The sequence below is a fragment of the Bactrocera neohumeralis genome, unplaced genomic scaffold (genome assembly GCF_024586455.1).
Source record: "Bactrocera neohumeralis isolate Rockhampton unplaced genomic scaffold, APGP_CSIRO_Bneo_wtdbg2-racon-allhic-juicebox.fasta_v2 cluster10, whole genome shotgun sequence".
NCBI classification, from domain to species: domain Eukaryota; kingdom Metazoa; phylum Arthropoda; class Insecta; order Diptera; family Tephritidae; genus Bactrocera; species Bactrocera neohumeralis.
This window is the reverse complement of record NW_026089623.1, coordinates 18,385,953-18,412,435: the sequence shown is the minus strand read 5'-3', so window position 1 is coordinate 18,412,435 and position 26,483 is coordinate 18,385,953. Positions and strand designations below refer to the sequence as shown.

Below are 26,483 nucleotides of genomic sequence, written 5' to 3'. Positions count from 1 at the left end.
TTAAGCAATGTATTACATTCAAACACATCGATGGATATCACCATATTCTATATGGTGCACATGTCTGGTTATAGTTGACTAAAATAGTACTAAACAGATTTGGATTTAATTTTTTGTTAGCATGGCGAGCGGTGTTGATAATGAATTATTAGTGAAAAATGATGAGCTTTTGACTTTAGATGCTCTTTTAGCAGAAGTTGATACGGAATTAAAGAGTGTTGCACCCCAGTTTAGTGGAAATAGCTTAAGAAAAATTGATGTCGACAATGTGGAGAATTTCTTGCTCTTAAAATTCAATGAGTATAGTGGCCATGTAAATGAACCGTTTTCCACAGCTAATGATGGTTTTGGCAAGGATATAGATACGAAAAAAGAGTTAAAAAGTATAACTAAAAATTTAAATGGCAAAGAAACTCTGAAAGATAAAAAAATAACTAACAGATGCAAATATATGGAGGCCTCATTGAAATCCAATGAACATACATATGTATATTTTGACCCCATTTTTGGTTTAAGAATACTGGGTCCAAAAATATCAAGTGCATTGTTATTAGAACGAATGGCGGGTCGAAAATTAGTTACATTCAACGAATTATCAAGACAAATGGACCTAAAAACGGCATCTGACTGGGTTATCGCTGCGGTGTTAATATCTAAGGAAGTTAAATGTAGTTCAAAAAATTTAAGCCGTTTTACAATTTGGAGGTTATCGGATCTTCAAGGAAATATGAAAACTATTTCAGTATTACTGTTTCAAAATGCTCACAATGAATTGTGGAAGACATCTCCAGGTACCTGTGTGGCTATTCTTAACCCAACTTTTATCGAAAAAAAATCCTACACGCAAGACATTGCTAATCTTTCAATTGAAACTGCAAATAATGTGTTAATTTTGGGTAAATCTAAGGATTTTGGTATATGCAAAGCAAAAAAAATGAATGGACAACAATGTACCAATTTTATTAATTTGCAAGACAGTGATGTTTGTGTTTTTCATATTAAAAAGGAGTTTACAAAAGCTCTTGGACCTTTTGCTGCAAAAAAAACTAAGTTTGATCAAAAAATTCAGACTGGTAAGAAATAAGATCAATAGTATTTAATAATATATAGGCTTTCAATATAAGTGGGGTATGCGCTGATAGAGGAGCTTCGGGAAGAATTTAGTATACCGTCCCAGGATTTCAAGGATAAAAAGGATATGGTCGGATGGAGGAGATTATCCTGATCAAGGATATATATGGTTATAGCTGCAGGAAGCTTATAGTTTAAGAGATATTCGCGTTTAAACTTTAAAATTTGCAATATTTTAATAACATTTTTTCTATATTTAAAATTAATTTTGCACTTATATTTTTCACTTTTATATACACTAACACATCACTAATTTGTACACATTTATTTCATATCATATATTGCAAAAATAGCTTTTATTATACATTTAAATTATTGTTGAATTATGACTATTTAATAACAAATTAATTTCAAACTGAATGATAAGTGTTACCTTATCGACATCATTTGTAATAAAGTGAACAGATTATACCCCAACTACGAGAATCAACAACCTATAAAAAAATAAACCTAGTCAGCCCAACACTGGGGTGTTTTACATTTTTTTCGCGTAGAACTCCTTTTCAAAAAAAAGAACTCCTTTTCGCGTGGGCGGCTTCGGCCGCGCTTCAGAAAAAATAACCCTGGTCGGTCCAACACCGGGGTGTACCAAATTTTTTGCGCGTAGAACTCCTTTCTGCGTGGGCCCTTGTCGGTCCAACACCGGGTGTATACATTTTTTTACTCATCTAGAACTCATTTTTACATTGGCGGCCTTCAGGCCGCTTAAATTTTTTATTGTTTATCAACGATTATGTTTCCTTTATTTACGGTATAATATTTCTTTTTATTTTTTTTGTTTTAGTTTGTAAAATATTTTAGTACGTTAAGGGGGGAGCCTGCTTTAGGAGGCCTAAAAAAGGCAGTTTTTCCTGATTTTTTTTAGGATAGAAAAAAACAAGCAAATTTTTACATCATTTTATTACATGTTTAAACTTACAAAAAACATTTTTTAAAATTTAAAAAATCGAAATACAGCCCACTTTCATCTACTTTTGTGCACCACCGCGCAATTGAAGTGTCCAATTGGCGGGCAAAATGTAGGTCGCAATTTTTGTCTGAAACAAAAAAATTAAATGGATAATTAATTTCATTAGTCCTTCTTCTATGTGAACCTAAAAAAACCCGAAAAAAACGCGAAAATCAAAGTTTTTTTTAGATTTGAAAAAAAAAGTTGCATTTTTCACCAAAAAACCTAACTTCAATTTACTAAAAAAATAGTTTAGAAGTTTGTTTTCAAGAACTTTTTAGGTTCACAGAGGAGGTAATAAGATACTGAATCTAATAAGCTTTGGTTTTATACGATTGGTTGAATACTTTTTTGTAATTTTGCCCGCCAATCCCAAATCCCAAAAATGAAAACTCGAGAAAACGCGCTTTAAACTTTACGGTCGGAAAAAATAGTACTTTTTGATTACTTACAGCAATAATACGCTAATCAGCTATTCCTGGACCATAAAGTAGACCTTCCTCTTCCTCAAAATACTCATTTTGTTGAAGTTGATTAAGTCTGTTATAATGCGTCCCCAGGTATACATTTGGGGTATTTCGAATAAAGGGAGGAGCACGAACTCTATAGAGCGGCTGCAGCTGCCCGAACGCTCGTATACCTGCTCGGCGCCCGACTGCTTTTAGTGCTGGATCTTCGAAAATAATCCGAATTGTCTTTCCAAAATTGACAGACATATTCTTAGATATATTAGGAACAGATTTAAGCAATAAAAAAAAATCGATTTTTTGAGCCTCCTAAAGCAGGCTCCCCCCTTAACACTAATTGACAAATTTATTTTTACAAATGATGTCGATAAGGTAACACTTATCATTTGACAGTTTGAAATTAATTTGTTATTATTAAATAGTCATAATTCAACAAAAATTTAAATGTATAATAAAAGCTATTTTTGAATATGTGATATAAAATAAATGTGTACAAGCGAATTAGTGATGTGTTAGTGTATATAAAATTGAAAAATATAAGTGCAAAATTAATTTTAAATATAGAAAAATGGTTATTAAAATATTGCAAATTTTAAATTTTAAACGCGAATATCTCGAAAACTATAATCTTCATGCGGCTATAACCATATATATTCGTGATCAGGAGATTCTCCTCTATCCGACCATACCAATTTTTTTCCCGAATTCCTGGGACGGTATACTAAAGCCGACCCCAAAACTTTGTATTAAAAACGCATAGTATTCCATAATAATTAACAAAATTTTTGCACATTTTTCACTTCGTATATTGAAATATACACTTTTAACATTGAAATGAGTTCACGTCTCACTTTTGCTTTTTTTTATCGAAATATATTAATTTAAAAATCACTTAGCACACTCATGGCTAATAATGTTAGAGTATTTATAATTATCTAACATCGTTGAGCCATCTTAAATACCAAATATGAAAAAATTTTCAGCGGCAGAGTTTTCTTCGTTTGTACTGTCGCGTGATTCTTTTCCCTTAATTAACTATAATAAAAATTCTACTCATCATTTTTTAAGCTATAATGAAGGATATGAAGTACTTCTTTCTGAGCTGGAGGTAGCAAGAAAAAAATAACCCTGGTCGCGCCAATACCCTGCAATGTCAACCTCGATATCCAACGCAGATAGGTGCTACTTCGTGAGTAGGCAATTAAGAACTTAAGTCCTATCTCGAAAAACAAAGACGTAACTCTATAAGTCGCTCCTAAGTCCCGTCTTGCTATGTGGTGCAGAGGCATGGACGATGACAACATCTGATGAGTCGACGTTAAGAGTTTACGAGGTTCTGCGAAATATTTTTGGTCCTTTGCGCTTTGGGAAGCAGAGGAAGAGAAAAATCACCACTCCGTTGGGGAGATCAGGTGAAGGAAGGACTGGGCTTCGCTTGGAATCTCCCAATTGGCGCGCTGTTATAAATTGGGGCATAACCGCGTAAGCCATTATAAAGAAAAAGAAGATTGCTAAATATAGAATAGGAATTTAAGCGAAAAAAAGAATTTCAACGCATTGCTCATATTTGCTTATTATCAACAGCGCCCCATTCCCTTATAATTGTTAGCACATAAATGATGTCTACTACGGGTGTAAAAAGTAATTTTTAAATTAAAGATTTCTTTCTTAAAAATCTGCAATAAGTGTAAAATGTGAATTTGTTTAAATATCTACAGTTTAATTTAAGCAATTTGAAAGAAAAATGTGTGTAAAGTGTGTGTAAAATAAATCGATAGAAACGAATTAGTGAAGTATGAGTGGATATAGCAGCTAAAGATATAAGTGTAAAATTCATTATGAGTCGGAGAAACACGTGCTTTAAATAGTTAAATTTTTGAATTTTATGTATATATTTTCTTGATCTGGAGGACCTCCTCTATCCGTATATACCCATTTTAAACCCGAAATTAGGGGATACTATTCTAAAATTTACCCAATACTATTATTGTCAAACAATTTTTACTAGCTTGTAGTATCACATCTGGGCAGATTAGTAACAAAAAACTATTATATAAAGATAGACTAATATTGGATTCATTAAGCAACACTAAAATAACAGAAAATAAAATGACGAATGAATGTACTCTAAAATCTAATGTTTCATCTGTAACTCAAAAATATAAAAATTATGGAATTGCTACCGAAGTAGTAGCAGATGAAAAGCAGCGAAAAACAGACTTGGAACGCGTTAAATCACTCTATATGACACCGAATTTCTCTAATATTTTTTCACAAAATCAAAGCAGAATAGAATTTAAAGGTTGGTATATAAAATTACATCGTTTTATAAATAGTATTAAAATAATTAATAATTTTGAAAATAAATTTAATTAAAACAAATAGTTACAGACACACATCAAAAAGCCAAGGATAAAGCTTTTGAAGTATTAAAAAGGTGTCCCATTGAAAAAGTTAATCCTAATTCAATTCGTGGAACAGTTGGAGGAAAGAAACGTGTATTAGACGTACTTAATGGATCGGAAAATTCTAAACGCCGGAAGATTGAAGAAAACCATGATATGCATATATCAGATATATTTGAAACTGGATCAAACCATAGAGAATTGGTAAACGTACGACAAAAGCAAGAAGAAGACAAATATTTTATTAGGTTAGAAAAGAAAGAAGCAATGGAGGAAAAAATGCTAAAAACATTTGCAATATCTTGCAAAGCTGTCATATGCAAGAATTGTAAATATACTGCGTTTTCTGCCGCTGACCGTTGTAAAAATGAGAAGCACTCTTTTAAAATAATAGACGCCGTAAAACGATTTTTTCAATGCAAAGACTGTGGAAATCGTACAATTACGCTTTTTAAGCTTCCTAAATTTAGTTGTTCTAACTGCAAAGGCTCCAGGTGGGAACGTAGTGCAATGGTACGCGATCGAAAGCTGAACGATTTACCAATACCATTTTCTATAAGAGGAGACGAAGAGAAATTTTTAGGGACTACAAATTCAAAACTGAATGTTAATCTCCTTATGCCGTAATATTAACAATAAGCAGTTATTTGCTTAATGAAGTATTAATAAAGCACTTTTGTCAATTATTAATAAATACATTAAGGGGATTCTCTAGCTCTTGCAAAACCCTTGCACCCTGTGCCAGCTGTCATCTTATATAAAGACATATTTCGCCGTTAAATTGTTGAGGAAGTTAAGTTTTGAATAGATTTTATAATTTCTATCTAAATTTTAAAAATTTATATAAGTTTTTTTTTTTAAGAATGAATGCAAATGGTGCGCCAATTAGTAATGGTAATTTCAAATAAATTGCTCTTCATAGACTTGCATATTTCGGTATAGGATTTTTGCATTTTGTGTCATCGTGTAATCTTCCAAAAGCAAGAGAATCCCCCTATTATGTCAAGAAAGACTTTACAAAGTTGCAAAATATGTATGTATATTGTTTTACTTTGCAAAAAATGGCAAAGTTCAATGCATAAACAAATAAAGAAGAAAAAAAAAGAAATATTAAATTTTGTTACAAATGATGATACGGGCTAATATACATATGTATGTATTATATATATGAAGTCTTAATTGGGCTTTAAATTGAAGCATGCGTACAGAGCGGGCAGATCTACCAGTACTGCTCTGTACCAGCTAACCTCTGAGATAGAGAGTTCTCTGGAGAACGGGGAGGTGATGCTTTGCGCGTTCTTGGACATCGAAGGTGCCTTTGACAACACGTCTCACAGGAGTGTGGCCAGAGCACTGGAGAAAAGAAATGTGGCAGCACCGGTGCGTAGATGGATAGAAGCCGTACTGCGCACCAGAATTGCTGAGACCACAGTGGGAGATAAGAGTATTCGTCTCGGCACAACAAGAGGCTGTCCACAGGGGGTGTGTTATCACCCCTGCTGTGGAGTCTTGTCGTAGACGACCTGTTAGCAATGCTAACGGACAATGGGATCCGCTGCCAAGGGTATGCGGATGATATTGTTATTATAGCCAAAGGCAAATATGAGGACACTCTCTGCGACCTGATACAAAGAGGTCTAAACCTGGCAAAGGGGTGGTGCAGGGGGGTAGAATTGAACATCAACCCCTCCAAGACGACCATTGTCCCGTTCACGAGACGCAGGTCCCTGCCCGGTCTCAGGAACCTCACATTAGGAGGGAGAGTGATAGAGATGACCAATAAGGTCAAATACCTTGGTCTCACGCTAGACTCCACTTTGCGGTGGAAGCAACACGTGGACCTGACCTTGGTCAAAGCAACAAAGGCATTAATGGTGTGCAATCGGCTGGCGGGTAAGTCCTGGGGCTGTAAGCCAAGGATTGTTAGGTGGTTGTACACCATGATAGTGCGTCCGATAATCACGTACGGGGCGGTAGCCTGGGCCTCAGTAGCGTCGCAGACCTCGGTAGGAATTAAATTATCGAAGCTGCAGCGGCTAGCCTGTGTCTGCATGACGGGCGCAACGCGCACCTGCCCAACGGTAGCTATGGAGGCCCTGCTTGAACTCACACCGCTGCACTTGGTTATCGGCCAAGTAGCCAAGAGCACGCTTCTGCAAATAACGGCAGAAGGGTTTGGCAAAGGAAAGGTAATCTCGTCCCAGAGGATGGAAAAGATTAGCGGCAATATACCAATCGCCCTCCTCCCGAAGGACAGCACTACCAAAACGGTTAACTTCACTAAGAAGTTTAAGGTCACCCTCGGAAGCAAGGATGAGTGGAACAACTCCACCCTTGAACTGCTTCTGAGGAACAGCACTTTGAGGTGGTACACCGACGGCTCAAAAATGTCGGAGGGAATTGGTGCAGGGATCGCGGGTCCACGCACCAAGCTCTCTATACCTATGGGGAGTTTCCGAGCATTTTCCAGGCGGAAGTCTTTGCCATAAGTCGGTGCATAGATATAAACCTCCATCGCAACTATCGCAATGAGCGGATAGCCATACTTAGCGATAGTCAAGCGGCACTAAAAGCGATCTCCTCCTACGAGATCAAGTCGCTGCTAGTGCAGGAGTGCAGAGAAAGGCTGAACAGCCTTGCGGAAAGAAACCAGGTGCACCTAATTTGGGTGCCAGGTCACAAAGGAATAGCCGGTAACGAACTGGCAGACGAGCTCGCTCGCTCCGCAGCCTCCACCAAAATGGTAGGTCCTGAACCCTTTACAGGGGTGGGTCCCCATACCATAAAGGAGCTACTTCGCAAAGAAGAGGGAGTGTGCAGAGAGAAGTATTGGCAACAAACTCATGGCATGCGGCATGCCAGGTTGCTAATGGGAGGGTACAACATGAGCAGGTTCAAAGTTGTAATCAACCTCCCCAGGAATAAGCTTAGGCTCTTGGTCGCATTTTATACTGGCCACTGCAAGTTAAATAGGCATTTATATAACATGGGCCTATCTTAAAATTTTGGAATCCATCGACGTTAATATCCATTGATCTAGGAGAGGGCACAATAGACCAAAGGTCGCGGTGCATTCCTCATAAATAAATCTAATCTAATCTGGGCTTTAAAATAGACTTAATATTTCGTATGATAAACTTTAGCATTTAGGCATGATCAGGTTTTAAGATGGCTCCATCTATTGTATGTATTGCACCTAACTAAGGTGGATTTGGATGGAGCCTTCTAGCGCAAATGGTCGGAGAGATATTCCTGTTTACATAAAAAAATACACACCCTCCGAGTGGAAGCTGATAATTGTGGGAATCAGAATTAAAAACGACAAAAAAGGGGTTGGTGGGGTATGCAAAGAGGTGGCCAGTATCATGTGGAGACTCATTGCACGCAGGACATATGTTTCCCGTGGCGGTTCCGCTCCAAACAGGTGGCTGCAGGGGTGATTTCTACGAAAACATCTCCAGGCAATGTGTTCATTATGCTCCTTAACTAGGAGCATAAGCGTCTCACTTTATAGGTGTTCAATCGGAAACATCAGGACATCATCCTATCGTAGTTCGGAGTGTTCTGACAAGTCTCAAGCTTCTTAATCTGCGTTCCACTGCATCCAGGCTACCATATTGGTATGGCGTATTTGAGGACCGGCCGGCCGATTGCCTTGTAAATTGCCAACAACGTTTCTTTGTCCTTTTCCCATTTGCTGCCGGCTAGCGACTTGAGGATTTAGTTGCGCCTCTGTACATTGGCGATAATCGCGGTCGTAACTGTAACAAAAGAAAGAATTTTGACGAAATATTTATATCACGGCGTATGTGTCTAGTCCCCTTCCTAATGAACTACTCATTTTCAAAATCGGAGATTCTTCGAAATTTTCAGTGACCACTTGACGTGGTTTGACCCATATTATAAAAGTAATTTTAACACTATATAATATAAAATAAATCGATAGATATATATAGATATAGCAGTTAAAGATATAAGTGTAAAATCCATTATGAGTCTGGAGGACCTCCTCTATCCGTATATACCCATTTTAACCCCGAAATTAGGGGATACTATTCTAAAATTTACCCAATACTATTATTGTCAAACAATTTTTACTAGCTTGTAGTATCACATCTGGGCAGATTAGTAACAAAAAACTATTATATAAAGATAGACTAATATTGGATTCATTAAGCAACACTAAAATAACTACCCTAAAATCTAATATTTCATCTGTAACTCAAAAATATAAAAATTATGGAATTGCTACCAAAGTAGTAGCAGATGAAAACCAGCGAAAAACATACTTGGAAAGCGTTAAATCACTTTATATGACACCGAACTTCGCTAATATTTTTTCACAAAATCAAAGCAGAATAGAATTTAAAGGTATATAAAATTACATCGTTATATAAATAGTATTAAAATAGTTAATAATTTTGAAAAATAAATTTAATTAAAATAAATAGTTACAGACACACATCAAAAAACCAAGGATAAAGATTTTGAAGTATTATAAAGGTGTCCCATTGAAAAAGTTAATCCTAATTCAATTCGTGGAACAGTTGGAGGAAAGAAACGTGTATTAGACGTACTTAATGGATCGGAAAATTCTAAACGCCGGAAGATTGAAGAAAACCATGATATGCATATATCAGATATATTTGAAACTGGATCAAACCATAGAGAATTGGTAAAAGTACGACAAAAGCAAGAAGAAGACAAATATTTTATTAGGTTAGAAAAGAAAGAAGCAATGGAAGAAAAGGGAAGAATTTAGTATACCGTCCCAGGATTTCAAGGATAAAAAGGATATGGTCGGATAGAGGAGATTATCCTGATCAAGGATATATATAGTTATAGCCGCAGGAAGCTTATAGTTTTCGAGATATTCGCGTTTAAAGTTGAAAATTTGCAATATTTTAATTACATATTTTCGATATATAAAATTAATTTTTCACTTTTATATCCACTAACACTTCACTAATTCATTTGTACACATTTATTTTATATGATTTAGTGCAAAAATAGCTTTTAATATACATTTAAACTATTGTTGTATTGTGATTATTTAAGAATAACAAATGAATTACAAACTGTCAAATAATCAATGTTACCTTATCGACATCATTTGTAATAATGTGAACAGATTATACCCCAAATACGAGAATTAACAACCTATAAAAAAATAACCCTGGTCGGTCCAACACCGGGGTCTATCAAATTTTTTTCGCGTAGAACTCCTATTTGCGTGGGCGGCCGCGCTTCAAAAAAAATAACCCTGGTCGGTCCAACACCGGGGTGTATCAATTTTTTTCGCGTAGAACTCCATTTTGCGTGGGCGGCCGCGCTTCAAAAAAAATAACCCTGGTCGGTCCAACATCGGGGTGTATCAAATTTTTTTTGCGTAGAACTCCTTTTTGCGTGGGCGGCCTTCGGCCGCACTTCAAAAAAAAATAACCCTGGTCGGTCCAACACCGGGGTGTATCAAATTTTTTTCGCGTAGAACTCCTTTTTGCGTGGGCGGCCTTCGGCCGCGCTTCAAAACAAGATAACCCTGGTCGGTCCAACACCGGGGTGTATCAATTTTTTTCGCATAGAACTCCTTTTTGCGTGGGCGGCCTTCGGCCGCACTTCAAAAAAAAATAACCCTGGTCGGTCCAACACCGGGGTGTATCAAATTTTTTTCGCGTAGAACTCCTTTTTGCGTGGGCGGCCTTCGGCCGCACTTCAGAAAAAATAACCCTGGTCGGTCCAACACCGGGGTGTATCAATTTTTTTCGCGTAGAACTCCTTTTTGCGTGGGCGGCCTTCGGCCGCGCTTCAAAAAAAATAACCCTGGTCGGTCCAACATCGGGGTGTATCAAATTTTTTTTGCGTAGAACTCCTTTTTGCGTGGGCGGCCTTCGGCCGCGCTTCAAAAAAATAACCCTGGTCGGTCCAACACCGGGGTGTATCAAATTTTTTTCGCGTAGAACTCCTTTTTGCGTGGGCGGCCTTCGGCCGCACTTCAAAAAAAAATAACCCTGGTCGGTCCAACATCGGGGTGTATCAAATTTTTTTCGCGTAGAACTCCTTTTTGCGTGGACGGCCTTCGGCCGCACTTCAAAAAAAAAAAAGGTCCAACACAGGGGTGTATTAAATTTTTTTCGCGTAGAACTTCTTTTTGCGAAAAAGATCTGATACACCTCGGCGTTTGACCGATCAGGGTTATTTTTTTGATAGGTTGTTGATTCTCATATTTGGGGTATAATCTGTTCAGTTTATTTCATTTAGTTATTTTAAAAGTGATGTCGGTAAGGTAACACTGATTATTTGTCAGTTTGTAATTCATTTGTTATTCTTAAATAATTATAATTCAACAATAATTTAAATGTATATTAAAAGCTATTTTTGCACTATATTATATAAAATAAATGTGTACAAATGAATTAGTGAAGTGTTAGGGGATATAAAAGTGAAAAATATAAGTGCAAAATTAATTTTATATATCGAAAATATGTAATTAAAATATTGCAAATTTTCAACTTTAAACGCGAGTATCTCGAAAACTATAAGCTTCCTGCGGCTATAACCATATACATATATTCGTGATCTGAAGAGTCTCCTCTATCCGACCATATTCATTTTATTCCCGAAATCCTGGGACGGTATACTAAAGCCGACCCGAGGAAAAAATGCTAAAAACATTTGCAATATCTTGCAAAGCTGTCATATGCAAGGATTGTAAATATACTGCGTTTTCTGCCGCTGACCGTTGTAAAAATGAGGAGCACTCTTTTAAAATAATAGACGCCGTAAAACGATTTTTTCAATGCAAAGGCTGTGGAAATCGTACAATTACGCTTTTTAAGCTTCCTAAATTTAGTTGTTCTAACTGCAAAGGCTTCAGGTGGAAACGTAGTGCAATGGTACGCGATCGAAAGCTGAACGATTTACCAATACCATTTTCTATAAGAGGAGACGAAGAGAAATTTTTAGGGACTACAAATTCAAAACTGAATGTTAATCTCCTTATGCCGTAATATTAACAATAAGCAGTTATTTGCTTAATGAAGTATTAATAAAGCACTTTTGTCAATTATTAATAAATACATTAGGGGGATTCTCTAGCACTTGCAAAACTCTTGCACCCTGTGCCAGCTGTCATTTTATATAAAGACATATTTCGCCGTTAAATTGTTGAGGAAGTTAAGTTTTGAATAGATTTTATAATTTCTATCTAAATTTTAAAAATGTATATAAGTTTTTTTTGTTTTAAGAATGAATTGCAGATGGTGCGCCAATTAGTAATGGTAATTTCAAATAAATTGCTCTTCATAGACTTGCATATTTCGGTATAGGATTTTTGCATTTTGTGTCATCGTGCAATCTTCCAAAAGCAAGAGAATCCCCCTATTATGTCAAGAAAGACTTTACAAAGTTGCAAAATATGTATGTATATTGTTTTACTTTGCAAAAAATGGCAAAGTTCAATGCATAAACAAATAAAGAAGAAAAAAAAGAAATATTAAATTTTGTTACAAATGATGATACGGGCTAATATACATATGTATTATATATATGAAGTCTTAATTGGGCTTTAAAATAGACTTAATATTTCGTATGATAAACTTTAGCATTTAGGCATGATCAGGTTTTAAGATGGCTCCATCCATTGTATGTATTGCACCTAACCAAGGTGGATTTGGATGGAGCCTTCTAGCGCAAATGGTCGGAGAGATATTCCTGTTTACATAAAAAAATACACACCCTCCGAGTGGAAGCTGATAATTGTGGGAATCAGAATTAAAAACGACAAAAAAGGGGTTGGTGGGGTATGCAAAGAGGTGGCCAGTATCATGTGGAGACTCATTGCACGCAGGACATATGTTTCCCGTGGCGGTTCCGCTCCAAACAGGTGGCTGCAGGGGTGATTTCTACGAAAACATCTCCAGGCAATGTGTTCATTATGCTCCTTAACTAGGAGCATAAGCGTCTCACTTTGTAGGTGTTCAATCGGAAACATCAGGACATCATCCTATCGTAGTTCGGAGTATTCTGACAAGTCTCAAGCTTCTTAATCTGCGTTCCACTGCATCCAGGCTACCATATTGGTATGGCGTATTTGAGGACCGGCCGGTCGATTGCCTTGTAAATTGCCAACAACGTTTCTTTGTCCTTTTCCCATTTGCTGCCGGCTAGCGACTTGAGGATTTAGTTGCGCCTCTGTACATTGGCGATAATCGCGGTCGTAACTTTAACAAAAGAAAGAATTTTGACGAAATATTTATAACACGGCGTATGTATCTAGTCCCCTTCCTAATGAACTACTCATTTTCAAAATCGGAGATTTTTCGAAACTTCAAGTAACCACTTGACGTGGTTTGACCCATATTATAAAAGTAATTTTAACACTATATAATATAAAATAAATCGATAGAAACGAATTAGTGAAGTATGAGTGGATATAGCAGTTAAAGATATATGTAAGTGTAAAATCCATTATGAGTCGGAGAAACACGCGTTTTAAATAGTTAAATTTTTGAACTTTATATTATATTATATCATCTTATCGTAGTTCGGAGTGTTCTGACAAGTCTCAAGCTTCTTAATCTGCGTTCCACTGCATCCAGGCTACCATATTGGTATGGCGTATTTGAGGACCGGCCGGTCGATTGCCTTGTAAATTGCCAACAACGTTTCTTTGTCCTTTTCCCATTTGCTGCCGGCTAGCGACTTGAGGATTTAGTTGCGCCTCTGTACATTGGCGATAATCGCGGTCGTAACTTTAACAAAAGAAAAAATTTTGACGAAATATTTATATCACGGCGTATGTATCTAGTCCCCTTCCTAATGAACTACTCATTTTCAAAATCGGAGATTTTTTAAAATTTTCAGTGACCACTTGGCGTGGTTTGACCCATATTAGAAAAGTAATTTTAACACTATATAATATAAAATAAATCGATAGATATATATAGATATAGCAGTTAAAGATATAAGTGTAAAATCCATTAAAATCCACGCGTTTTATGAACTTTATATATATATTTTCTTGATCTGGAGGACCTCCTCTATCCGTATATACCCATTTTAACCCAGAAATTAGGGGATACTATTCTAAAATTTATCCAATACTATTATTGTCAAACAATTTTTACTAGCTTGTAGTATCACATCTGGGCAGATTAGTAACAAAAAACTATTATATAAAGATAGACTAATATTGGATTCATTAAGCAACACTAAAATAACTACCCTAAAATCTAATATTTCATCTGTAACTCAAAAATATAAAAATTATGGAATTGCTACCAAAGTAGTAGCAGATGAAAACCAGTGAAAACAGACTTGGAACGCGTTAAATCACTCTATATGACACCGAACTTCGCTAATATTTTTTCACAAAATCAAAGCAGAATAGAATTTAAAGGTATATAAAATTACATCGTTATATAAATAGTATTAAAATAATTAATAATTTTGAAAAATAAATTTAATTAAAATAAATAGTTACAGACACACATCAAAAAACCAAGGATAAAGATTTTGAAGTATTAAAAAGGTGTCCCATTGAAAAAGTTAATCCTAATTCAATTCGTGGAACAGTTGGAGGAAAGAAACGTGTATTAGACGTACTTAATGGATCGGAAAAAAATACTTAATATTCTAAACGCCGGAAGATTGAAGAAAACCATGATATGCATATATCAGATATATTTGAAACTGGATCAAACCATAGAGAATTGGTAAAAGTACGACAAAAGCAAGAAGAAGACAAATATTTTATTAGGTTAGAAAAGAAAGAAGCAATGGAAGAAAAGGGAAGAATTTAGTATACCGTCCCAGGATTTCAAGGATAAAAAGGATATGGTCGGATAGAGGAGATTATCCTGATCAAGGATATATATAGTTATAGCCGCAGGAAGCTTATAGTTTTCGAGATATTCGCGTTTAAAGTTGAAAATTTGCAATATTTTAATTACATATTTTCGATATATAAAATTAATTTTTCACTTTTATATCCACTAACACTTCACTAATTCATTTGTACACATTTATTTTATATGATATAGTGCAAAAATAGCTTTTAATATACATTTAAATTATTGTTGTATTGTGATTATTTAAGAATAACAAATGAATTACAAACTGTCAAATAATCAGTGTTACCTTATCGACATCATTTGTAATAATGTGAACAGATTATACCCCAAATACGAGAATTAACAACCTATAAAAAAAATGACCCTGGTCAGCCCAACACCGGGGTGTATCAAATTTTTTTCGCGTAGAACTCCTTTTTGCGTGGGCGGCCTTCGGCCGCGCTTCAAAAAAAGATAACTCTGGTCGGTCCAACACCGGGGTGTATCAAATTTTTTTTGCGTAGAACTCCTTTTTGCGTGGGCGGCCTTCGGCCGCGCTTCAAAAAAAATAACCCTGGTCGGTCCAACACTGGGGTGTATTAAATTTTTTTCGCGAAGAACTTCTTTTTGCGAAAAATATCTGATACACCTCGGTGTTTGACCGATCAGGGTTATTTTTTTTATAGGTTGTTGATTCTCGTATTTGGGGTATAATCTGTTCAGTTTATTTCATTTAGTTATTTTAAAAGTGATGTCGGTAAGGTAATACTGATTATTTGTCAGTTTGTAATTCATTTGTTATTCTTAAATAATTATAATTCAACAATAATTTAAATGTATATTAAAAGCTATTTTTGCACTATATTATATAAAATAAATGTGTACAAATGAATTAGTGAAGTGTTAGGGGATATAAAAGTGAAAAATATAAGTGCAAAATTAATTTTATATATCGAAAATATGTAATTAAAATATTGCAAATTTTCAACTTTAAACGCGAGTATCTCGAAAACTATAAGTTTCCTGCGGCTATACCATATATACTCGTGATCTGAAGAGTCTCCTCTATCCGACCATACTCATTTTATTCCCGAAATCCCGGGACGGTATACTAAAGCCGACCCGAGGAAAAAATGCTAAAAACATTTGCAATATCTTGCAAAGCTGTCATATGCAAGGGTTGTAAATATATTACGTTTTCTGCCGCTGACCGTTGTAAAAATAATAGACGCCGTAAAACGATTTTTTCAATGCAAAGACTGTGGAAATCGTACAATTACGCTTTTTAAGCTTCCTAAATTTAGTTGTTCTAACTGCAAAGGCTCCAGGTGGGAACGTAGTGCAATGGTACGCGATCGAAAGCTGAACGATTTACCAATGCCATTTTCTATAAGAGAAGACGAAGAGAAATTTTTAGGGACTACAAATTCAAACTGAATGTTAATCTCCTTATGCCGTAATATTAACAATAAGCAGTTATTTGCTTAATGAAGTATTAATAAAGCACTTTTGTCAATTATTAATAAATACATTAGGGGGATTCTCTAGCTCTTGCAAAACCCTTGCACCCTGTGCCAGCTGTCATTTTATATAAAGACATATTTCGCCCTTAAATTGTTGAGGAAGTTAAGTTTTGAATAGATTTTATAATTTCTATCTAAATTTTAAAAATGTATATAAGTTTTTTTTGTTTTAAGAATGAATGCAGATGGTGCGCCAATTAGTAATGGTAATTTCAAATAAATTGCTCTTCATAGACTTGCATATTTCGGTATAGGATTTTTGCATTTTGTGTCATCGTGCAATCTTCCAAAAGCAAGAGAATCCCCCTATTATGTCAAGAAAGACTTTACAAAGTTGCAAAATATGTATGTATATTGTTTTACTTTGCAAAAAATGGCAAAGTTCAATGCATAAACAAATAAAGAAGAAAAAAAACAAATATTAAATTTTGTTACAAATGATGATACGGGCTAATATACATATGTATTATATATATGAAGTCTTAATTGGGCTTTAAAATAGACTTAATATTTCGTATGATAAACTTTAGCATTTAGGCATGATCAGGTTTTAAGATGGCTCCATCCATTGTATGTATTGCACCTAACCAAGGTGGATTTGGATGGAGCCTTCTAGCGCAAATGGTCGGAGAGATATTCCTGTTTACATAAAAAAATACACACCCTCCGAGTGGAAGCTGATAAATGTGGGAATCAGAATTAAAAACGACAAAAAAGGGGTTGGTGGGGTATGCAAAAAGGTGGCCAGTGTCATGTGGAGACTCATTGCACGCAGGACATATGTTTCCCGTGGCGGTTCCGCTCCAAACAGGTGGCTGCAGGGGTGATTTCTACGAAAACATCTCCAGGCAATGTGTTCATTATGCTCCTTAACTAGGAGCACAAGCGTCTCACTTTATAGGTGTTCAATCGGAAACATCAGGACATCATCCTGTCGTAGTTCGGAGTGTTCTGACAAGTCTCAAGCTTCTTAATCTGCGTTCCACTGCATCCAGGCTACCATATTGGTATGGCGTATTTGAGGACCGGCCGGCCGATTGCCTTGTAAATTGCCAACAACGTTTCTTTGTCCTTTTCCCATTTGCTGCCGGCTAGCGACTTGAGGATTTAGTTGCGCCTCTGTACATTGGCGATAATCGCGGTCGTAACTTTAACAAAAGAAAGAATTTTGACGAAATATTTATATCACGGCGTATGTGTCTAGTCCCCTTCCTAATGAACTACTCATTTTCAAAATCGGAGATTTTTCGACATTTTCAGTGACCACTTGACGTGGTTTGACCCATATTATTAAAGTAATTTTAACACAATATAATATAAAATAAATCGATAGAAACGAATTAGTGAAGTATGAGTGGATATAGCAGTTAAAGATATATGTAAGTGTAAAATCCATTATGAGTCGGAGAAACACGCGTTTTAAATAGTTAAATTTTTGAACTTTATATATATATTTTCTTGATCTGGAGGACCTCCTCTATCCGTATATACCCATTTTAACCCCGAAATTAGGGGATACTATTCTAAAATTTACCCAATACTATTATTGTCAAACAATTTTTACTAGCTTGTAGTAGCACATCTGGGCAGATTAGTAACAAAAAACTATTATATAAAGATAGACTAATATTGGATTCATTAAGCAACACTAAAATAACAGAAAATAAAACGACGAATGAATGTAAATAATATTGTATTTATATGTATATTTATATGTATTTATATGTCTCAAACGCGATTTAAAATTTTTCGTATTAGCATAAATTTTTTTTTTCTTTTGATTTTGATTAAAAAAAATTTTTTTTTTTTTTGATTTTGATGTAACGGTAGGGAACCGTTGTGTACTTTCCGTTTTCAACTTTGTGTTTTTTTTTGTATGTATGTAAGTATTGGAGGATGGGGTCATGTGTAGAAGTTCACGCAAGTGAGAAAAGTTCTCTGATCGCCATTCACTTGGGAGTGGCCAGAAACGATTCTTTTACATATGACTCAAGCAGCTCACGACTTCCGGTCTTTGACCAAGTATCCTCTGGGTAGCCTAAGAACATCCGTTCGAAGGTGAGCTAAAGTGAGAAGGCGAAACATCCCCTGCATAGGGTTGTGCGCTGGGTTTGGGACCCGCCACGTAAAAAGCCTATCCCAATGAAAAGCGACAAACAGCCTCGGATGAGAAACCCCTCTTTTGATGACGACCATGGCAAACGAAATAAGGACAACGATATCAGATCATGCACCTGGAATGTCCGGTCCCTTAATTGGGAAGGTGCCGCTGCCCAGCTGGTTGATGTCCTCGTGAAAATAAAGGCTGACATCACCGCCGTCAAAGAAATGCGATGGACGGGACAAGGACAAAGACGAGTAGGTCCTTGTGACATTTACTACAGTGGCCATATAAAGGAGCGCAAGTTTGGTGTAGGATTCGTGGTGGGAGAGAGACTCCGTCGCCGAGTACTATCATTCACTCCGGTGAATGAACGTCTAGCCACAATCCGCATCAAAGCGAGGTTCTTCAACATATCGCTGATTTGCGCCCACGCCCCGACGGAAGAGAAGGACGATGTGACCAAAGATGCCTTCTATGAGCGCTTGGAGCGCGCTTATGAGAGCTGCCCCCACCACGATGTCAAAATCGTGCTTGGCGACTTTAACGCCAGGGTGGGCAAAGAAGGTATATTTGGCACTACGGTCGGTAAATTCAGCCTCCACGACGAAACATCTCCAAATGGGTTGAGGCTGATTGACTTCGCCGGGGCCCGAAATATGGTTATCTGTAGTACTTGATTCCAGCATAAGACGATTTATCAAGCTACCTGGCTGTCTCCGGATCGAAAAACTACCAACCAGATCGATCATGTTGTGATAGACGGAAGACACGTCTCCAGTGTTTTAGATGTGCGTGCGCTCCGAGGTCCTAACATCGACTCGGACCACTATCTTGTTGCAGCTAAGATTCGCACCCGCCTCTGTGCAGCAAAAAACGCGCACCACCAAACACAAGGAAGGTTCGACGTCGAGAAGCTGCAATCACAACAGACAGCTGAACGATTTTCTACTCGACTTGCACTACTGCTCCCTGAGAGCACTCGTCAACAACTCGGTATAAGGGAACTGTGGGACGGCACTTCAAACTCCTTACGTACAGCTGCAACCGAAACCATTGGTTTTCGGAAAGTGCAAAAGAACAGCTGGTACGATGAGGAGTGCCGTGTCGCAGCGGAGAGAAAACAGGCTGCCTACCTCGCAACGTTACGATTGACCACTACACGTGCGGGATGGGATAGATACCGAGAGTTGAAGAGGGAAACGAGACGCATTTGTAGACAGAAGAAGAAAGAGGCTGAAATGCGTGAGTACGAAGAGCTTGATAAGCTGGCCGACAGGGGTAATGCTCGAAAATTCTACGAAAAAATGCGGCGGCTTACGGAAGGTTTCAAGACCGGAGCGTATTCCTGTAGAACCCCCAAAGGTGATCTAGTCACTGATGCCCAAAGCATACTTAAATTATGGAGGGAACACTTCTCCAGCCTGCTGAATGGCAGTGAACGCACAACACCAGGAGAAGGAGAACCCGATTCCCCAATCGATGACGATGGAGCAGACGTTCCATTACCCGACCATGAAGAAGTTCGAATAGCAATTGCCCGCCTGAAGAACAACAAAGCGGCAGGAGCCGACGGATTGCCGACCGAGCTATTCAAACACGGCGGCGAAGAACTGATAAGGTGCATGCATCAGCTTCTTTGTAAAATATGGTCGGACGAAAGCATGCCCAACGATTGGAATTTAAGTGTGTTATGCCCAATCCATAAAAAAGGAGACCCCACAATCTGCGCCAACTACCGTGAGATAAGCCTCCTCAACATCGCAGATAAGGTTCTATCGAGCGTATTGTGTGAAAGATTAAAGCCCACCGTCAACAAACTGAATGGACCTTATCAGTGTGGCTTTAGACCTGGAAAATCAACAATCGACCAGATATTCACCATGCGCCAAATCTTGGAAAAGACCCGTGAAAGGAGAATCGACACACACCACCTCTTCGTCGATTTTGAAGCTGCTTTCGACAGCACCAAAAGGAGCTGCCTTTATGCCGCGATGTCTGAATTTGGTATCCCCGCAAAACTAATATGGCTGTGTAAACTGACGTTGAGCAACACGAAAAGCTCCGTCAGAATCGGGAAGGACCTCTCCGAGCCGTTCGATACCAAACGAGGTTTCAGACAAGGCGATTCCCTATCGTTCGACTTTTTCAACCTGCTTCTGAAGAAAATAGTTCGAGCTGCAGAACTAAATAGAGAAGCTACCATCTTCTATAAGAGTGTACAGCTGCTGGCGTATGCCGATGATATTGATATCATCGGCCTCAACACCCGCGCCGTTAGTTCTGCTTTCTCCAGGCTGGACAAGGAAGCACAGAAAATGGGTCTGGCAGTGAACAAGGGCAAGACGAAATATCTCCTGTCATCAAACAACCAGTCGTCGCATTCGCGACTTGAATCTCACGTCACTGTTGACAGTCATAACTTTGAAGTCGTAGATAATTTCGTCTATCTTGGAACCAGCGTAAACACCACCAACAATGTCAGCCTTGAAATCCAACGCAGGATAACTCTTGCCAACAGGTGCTACTTCGGACTGAGTAGGCAATTGAGAAGCAAAGTCCTCTCTCGACAAACAAAAACCAAACTCTATAAGTCACTCATAATTCCCGTCCTGCTGTATGGTGCAGAGTCTTGGACGATGTCAACAACGGATGAGTCGACGCTGCGAGTTTTCGAGAGAAAAGTTCTGCGAAAGATTTATGGTCCTTTGCGTGTTAGCCACGGCGAATACCGCATTCGATGGAACGATGAGCTGTACGAGATATACGACGACATCGACATAGTTCAGCGAATTAAAAGACAGCGGCTACGCTGGCTAGGTCATGTTGTCCGGATGGACGAAAACACTCCAGCTCTGAAAATATTCGACGCAGTACCCGCCGGGGAAAGCAGAGGAAGAGAAAGACCTCTACTCCGTTGGAAGGACCAAGTGGAGAAGGACCTGGCTTCGCTTGGAATATCCAATTGGCGCCACGTAGCGAAAAGAAGAAACGACTGGCGCGCTGTTGTTAACTGGGCTATAATCGCTTAAGCGGTTTCTACGCCAATTAAGAAGAAGAAGTAGCACATCTGGGCAGATTAGTAACAAAAAACTATTATATAAAGATAGACTAATATTGGATTCATTAAGCAACACTAAAATAACAGAAAATAAAACGACGAATGAATGTACCCTAAAATCTAATATTTCATCTGTAACTCAAAAATATAAAAATTATGGAATTGTTACCAAAGTAGTAGCAGATGAAAACCAGCGAAAACAGACTTGGAACGCGTTAAATCACTCTATATGACACCGAACTTCTCTAAATATATTCTATCTATAAATTCTCTATAAAATTACATCGTTATATAAATAGTATTAAAATAATTAATAATTTTGAAAAATAAATTTAATTAAAATAAATAGTTACAGACACACATCAAAAAACCAAGGATAAAGATTTTGAAGTATTAAAAGGGTGTCCCATTGAAAAAGTTAATCCTAATTCAATTCGTGGAACAGTTGGAGGAAAGAATGGTGTATTAGACGTACTTAATGGATCGGAAAATTCTTAACGCCGGAAGATTGAAGAAAACCATGATATGCATATATCAGATATATTTGAAACTGGATCAAACCATAGAGAATTGGTAAACGTACGACAAAAGCAAGAAGAAGACAAATATTTTATTAGGTTAGAAAAGAAAGAAGCAATGGAAGAAAAGGGAAGAATTTAGTATACCGTCCCAGGATTTCAAGGATAAAAAGGATATGGTCGGATAGAGGAGATTATCCTGATCAAGGATATATATAGTTATAGCCGCAGGAAGCTTATAGTTTTCGAGATATTCGCGTTTAAATTTGAAAATTTGCAATATTTTAATTACATATTTTCGATATATACAATTAATTTTGCACTTATATTTTTCACTTATATATCCACTAACACTTCACTAATTCATTTGTACACATTTATTTTATATGATTTAGTGCAAAAATAGCTTTTAATATACATTTAAATTATTGTTGTATTGTGATTATTTAAGAATAACAAATGAATTACAAACTGTCAAATAATCAGTGTTACCTTATCGACATCATTTGTAATAATGTGTACAGATTATACCCCAAATACGAGAATTAACAACCTATAAAAAAAATAACCCTGGTCGGTCCAACAGCGGGGTGTATCAAATTTTTTTTGCGTAGAACTCTTTTTGCGTGAGCGGCCTTTGGCCGCGTTTCAGAAAAAATAACCCTGGTCGTTCCAACACTGGGGTGTATCAAATTTTTTTCGCGTAGAACTCCGTTTTTCCGTGGGCGACCTTCGGCCGCGTTTCAGAAGAAATAATCCTGGTCGGTCCAACACCGGGTTGTATCAATTTTTTTCGCGTAGAACTCCTTTTTGCGTGGGCGGCCTTCGGCCGCGCTTCAAAAACAGATAACCCTGGTCGGTCCAACACCGGGGTGTATCAAATTTTTTTCGCGAAGAACTCCTTTTTGCGTGGGCGGCCGCGCTTCAAAAAAAATAACCCTTGAGTATCTCGAAAACTATAAGTTTCCTGCGGCTATACCATATATATTCGTGATCTGAAGAGTCTGCTCTATCCGACCATACTCATTTTATTCCCGAAATCCCGGGACGGTATACTAAAGCCGACCCCGAAAAAAGAAATTTTTAGGGACTACAAATTCAAAACTGAATGTTAATCTCCTTATGCCCTAATATTAACACTAAGCAGTTATTTGCTTAATGAAGTATTAATAAAGCACTTTTGTCAATTATTAATAAATACATTAGGGGGATTCTCTAGCTCTTGCAAAACCCTTGCACCCTGTGCCAGCTGTTATTTTATATAAATATAATTAAATATATACATATTTCGCCGTTAAATTGTTGAGGAAGTTAAGTTTTGAATAGATTTTGTAATTTCAAATAAATTGCTCTTCATAGCCTTGCATATTTCGGTTTAGGATTTTTGCATTTTGTGTCATCGTGCAATCTTCCATAAGCAAGAGAATCCCCCTATTATGTCAAGAAAGACTTTACAAAGTTGCAAAATATGTATGTATATTGTTTTACTTTGCAAAAAATGGCAAAGTTCAATGCATAAACAAATAAAGAAGAAAAAAAAAAGAAATATTAAATTTTGTTACAAATGATGATACGGGCTAATATACATATGTATTATATATATGAAGTCTTAATTGGGCTTTAAAATAGACTTAATATTTCGTATGATAAACTTTAGCATTTAGGCATGATCAGGTTTTAAGATGGCTCCATCCATTGTATGTATTGCACCTAACCAAGGTGGATTTGGATGGAGCCTTCTAGCGCAAATGGTCGGAGAGATATTCCTGTTTACATAAAAAAATACACACCCTCCGAGTGGAAGCTGATAATTGTGGGAATCAGAATTAAAAACGACAAAAAAGGGGTTGGTGGGGTATGCAAAAAGGTGGCCAGTGTCATGTGGAGACTCATTGCACGCAGGACATATGTTTCCCGTGGCGGTTCCGCTCCAAACAGGTGGCTGCAGGGGTGATTTCTACGAAAACCTCTCCAGGCAATGTATTCATAATGTCCTTAACTAGGAGCACAAGCGTCTCACTTTGTAGGTGTTCAATCGGAAACATCAGGACATCATCCTATCGTAGTTCGGAGTGTTCTGACAAGTCTCAAGCTTCTTAATCTGCGTTCCACTGCATCCAGACTACCATATTGGTACGGCGTATTTGAGGACCGGCCGGCCGATTGCCTTGTAAATTGCCAACAACGTTTCTTTGTCGTTTTCCCATTTGCTGCCGGCTAGCGACTTGAGGATTTAGTTGCGCCTCTGTACATTGGCGATAATCGCGGTCGTAAATTTAACAAAAGAAAGAATTTTGACGAAATATTTATATCACGGCGTAGGTGTCTAGTCCCCTTCCTAATGAACTACTCATTTTCAAAATCGGAGATTTTTCGAAATATTCAGTGACCACTTGGCGTGGTTTGACCCATATTATTAAAGTAATTTTAACACTATATAATATAAAATAAATCGATAGAAACGAATTAGTGAAGTATGAGTGGATATAGCAGTTAAAGATATATGTAAGTGTAAAATCCATTATGAGTCGGAGAAACTCGCGTTTTAAATAGTTAAATTTATATACCCATTTTAACCCCGAAATTAGGGGATACTATTCTAAAATTTACTCAATACTATTATTGTCAAACAATTTTTACTAGCTTGTAGTAGCACATCTGGGCACATTAGTAACAAAAAACTATTATATAAAGATAGACTAATATTGGATTCATTAAGCAACACTAAAATAACAGAAAATAAAACGACGAATGAATGTACCCTAAAATCTAATATTTCATCTGTAACTCAAAAATATAAAAATTATGGAATTGCTACCAAAGTAGTAGCAGATGAAAACCAGCGAAAACAGACTTGGAACGCGTTAAATCACTCTATATGACACCGAATTTCTCTAATATTTTTTCACAAAATCAAAGCAGAATAGAATTTAAAGGTATATAAAATTACATCGTTATATAAAGAGTATTAAAATAATTAATAATTTTGAAAAATAAATTTAATTAAAATAAATAGTTACAGACACACATCAAAAAACCAAGGATAAAGATTTAGAAGTATTAAAAAGGTGTCCCATTGAAAAAGTTAATCCTAATTCAATTCGTGGAACAGTTGGAGGAAAGAAACGTGTATTAGACGTACTTAATGGATCGGAAAATTCTAAACGCCGGAAGATTGAAGAAAACCATGATATGCATACATCAGATATATTTGAAACTGGATCAAACCATAGAGACTTGGTAAACGTACGACAAAAGCAAGAAGAAGACAAATATTTTAATAGGTTAGAAAAGAAAGAAGCAATGGAAGAAAAGGGAAGAATTTAGTATACCGTCCCAGGATTTCAAGGATAAAAAGGATATGGTCGGATAGAGGAGATTATCCTGATCAAGGATATATATAGTTATAGCCGCAGGAAGCTTATAGTTTTCGAGATATTCGCGTTTAAAGTTGAAAATTTGCAATATTTTAATTACATATTTTCGATATATACAATTAATTTTGCACTTATATTTTTCACTTTTATATCCACTAACAAAATGCAAAAATAGCTTTTAATATACATTTAAATTATTGTTGAATTATAATTATTTAAGAATAACTAATGAATTACAAACTGACAAATAATCAGTGTTACCTTACCGACATCACTTTTAAAATAACTAAATGAAAGCAATGAACAGATTATACCCCAAATACGAGAATCAACAACCTATAAAAAAAATAACCCTGGTCGGTCCAACAGCGGGGTGTATCAAATTTTTTTTGCGTAGAACTCTTTTTGCGTGAGCGGCCTTTGGCCGCGTTTCAGAAAAAATAACCCTGGTCGTTCCAACACTGGGGTGTATCAAATATTTTTCGCGTAGAACTCCGTTTTTCCGTGGGCGGCCTTCGGCCGCGTTTCAGAAGAAATAATCCTGGTCGGTCCAACACCGGGTTGTATCAAATTTTTTTCGCGTAGAACTCCTTTTTGCGAAAAAGATCTGATACACCTCGGTGTTTGACCGATCAGGGTTATTTTTTTGATAGGTTGTTGATTCTCGTATTTGGGGTATAATCTGTTCAGTTTATTTCATTTAGTTATTTTAAAAGTGATGTCGGTAAGGTAACACTGATTATTTGTCAGTTTGTAATTCATTTGTTATTCTTAAATAATTATAATTCAACAAAAATTTAAATGTATATTAAAAGCTATTTTTGCATTTTGTTAGTGGATATAAAAGTGAAAAATATAAGTGCAAAATTAATTTTATATATCGAAAATATGTAATTAAAATATTGCAAATTTTCAACTTTAAACGCGAGTATCTCGAAAACTATAAGGAGAGTCTCCTCTATCCGACCATACCCATTTTATTCCCGAAATCCTGGGACGGTATACTAAAGCCGACCCGAGGAAAAAATGCTAAAAACATTTGCAATATCTTGCAAAGCTGTCATATGCAAGGATTAAATATACTGCGTTTTCTGCTGCTGACCGTTGTAAAAATGAGAAGC

At 36.7% G+C, this 26,483-nt stretch overlaps 1 protein-coding gene across 34 annotated transcripts; it reads left to right on the top strand.

Moving 5' to 3' along the window:
* LOC126765225 (protein MCM10 homolog) lies at positions 1 to 25,536 on the top strand. Of its 34 annotated transcripts, XR_007668304.1 has the most exons (6): positions 8 to 1,073; positions 4,556 to 4,849; positions 4,933 to 5,200; positions 9,672 to 11,159; positions 15,469 to 17,206; positions 24,013 to 24,483. XR_007668304.1 is itself a non-coding variant. In XM_050482875.1 (4 exons), the coding sequence occupies exons 1-4, from the start codon at positions 122 to 124 to the stop codon at positions 25,310 to 25,312; spliced, it is 1,527 nt and encodes a 508-aa protein (XP_050338832.1). In that variant the 5' UTR covers positions 2 to 121; the 3' UTR covers positions 25,313 to 25,535. The 34 variants fall into 34 exon arrangements, 21 of the variants coding, with proteins under 21 accessions (XP_050338834.1, XP_050338832.1, XP_050338831.1 ...); XR_007668310.1 differs by lacking the exons at positions 4,556 to 4,849; positions 4,933 to 5,200 and adding an exon at positions 9,054 to 9,323 and having other exon boundaries at positions 3 to 1,073; positions 9,410 to 11,159; XR_007668309.1 differs by lacking the exons at positions 4,556 to 4,849; positions 4,933 to 5,200 and adding an exon at positions 9,054 to 9,323 and having other exon boundaries at positions 3 to 1,073; positions 9,404 to 11,159.
* Positions 25,537 to 26,483: the final 947 nt, after the last annotated feature.

What these genes read in the sequence shown, in the direction of transcription:
- LOC126765225 (XM_050482869.1), top strand. Translation starts at nt 122, where the DNA reads ATGGCGAGCGGTGTTGATAATGAATTATTAGTGAAAAATGATGAGCTT. An exon ending in TGATCAAAAAATTCAGACTG is followed by an intron (nt 1,074 to 4,555) that starts GTAAGAAATAAG and finishes AATTTTTACTAG; the next exon opens with CTTGTAGTATCACATCTGGG. An exon ending in AAGCAGAATAGAATTTAAAG is followed by an intron (nt 4,850 to 4,932) that starts GTTGGTATATAA and finishes TAAAACAAATAG; the next exon opens with TTACAGACACACATCAAAAA.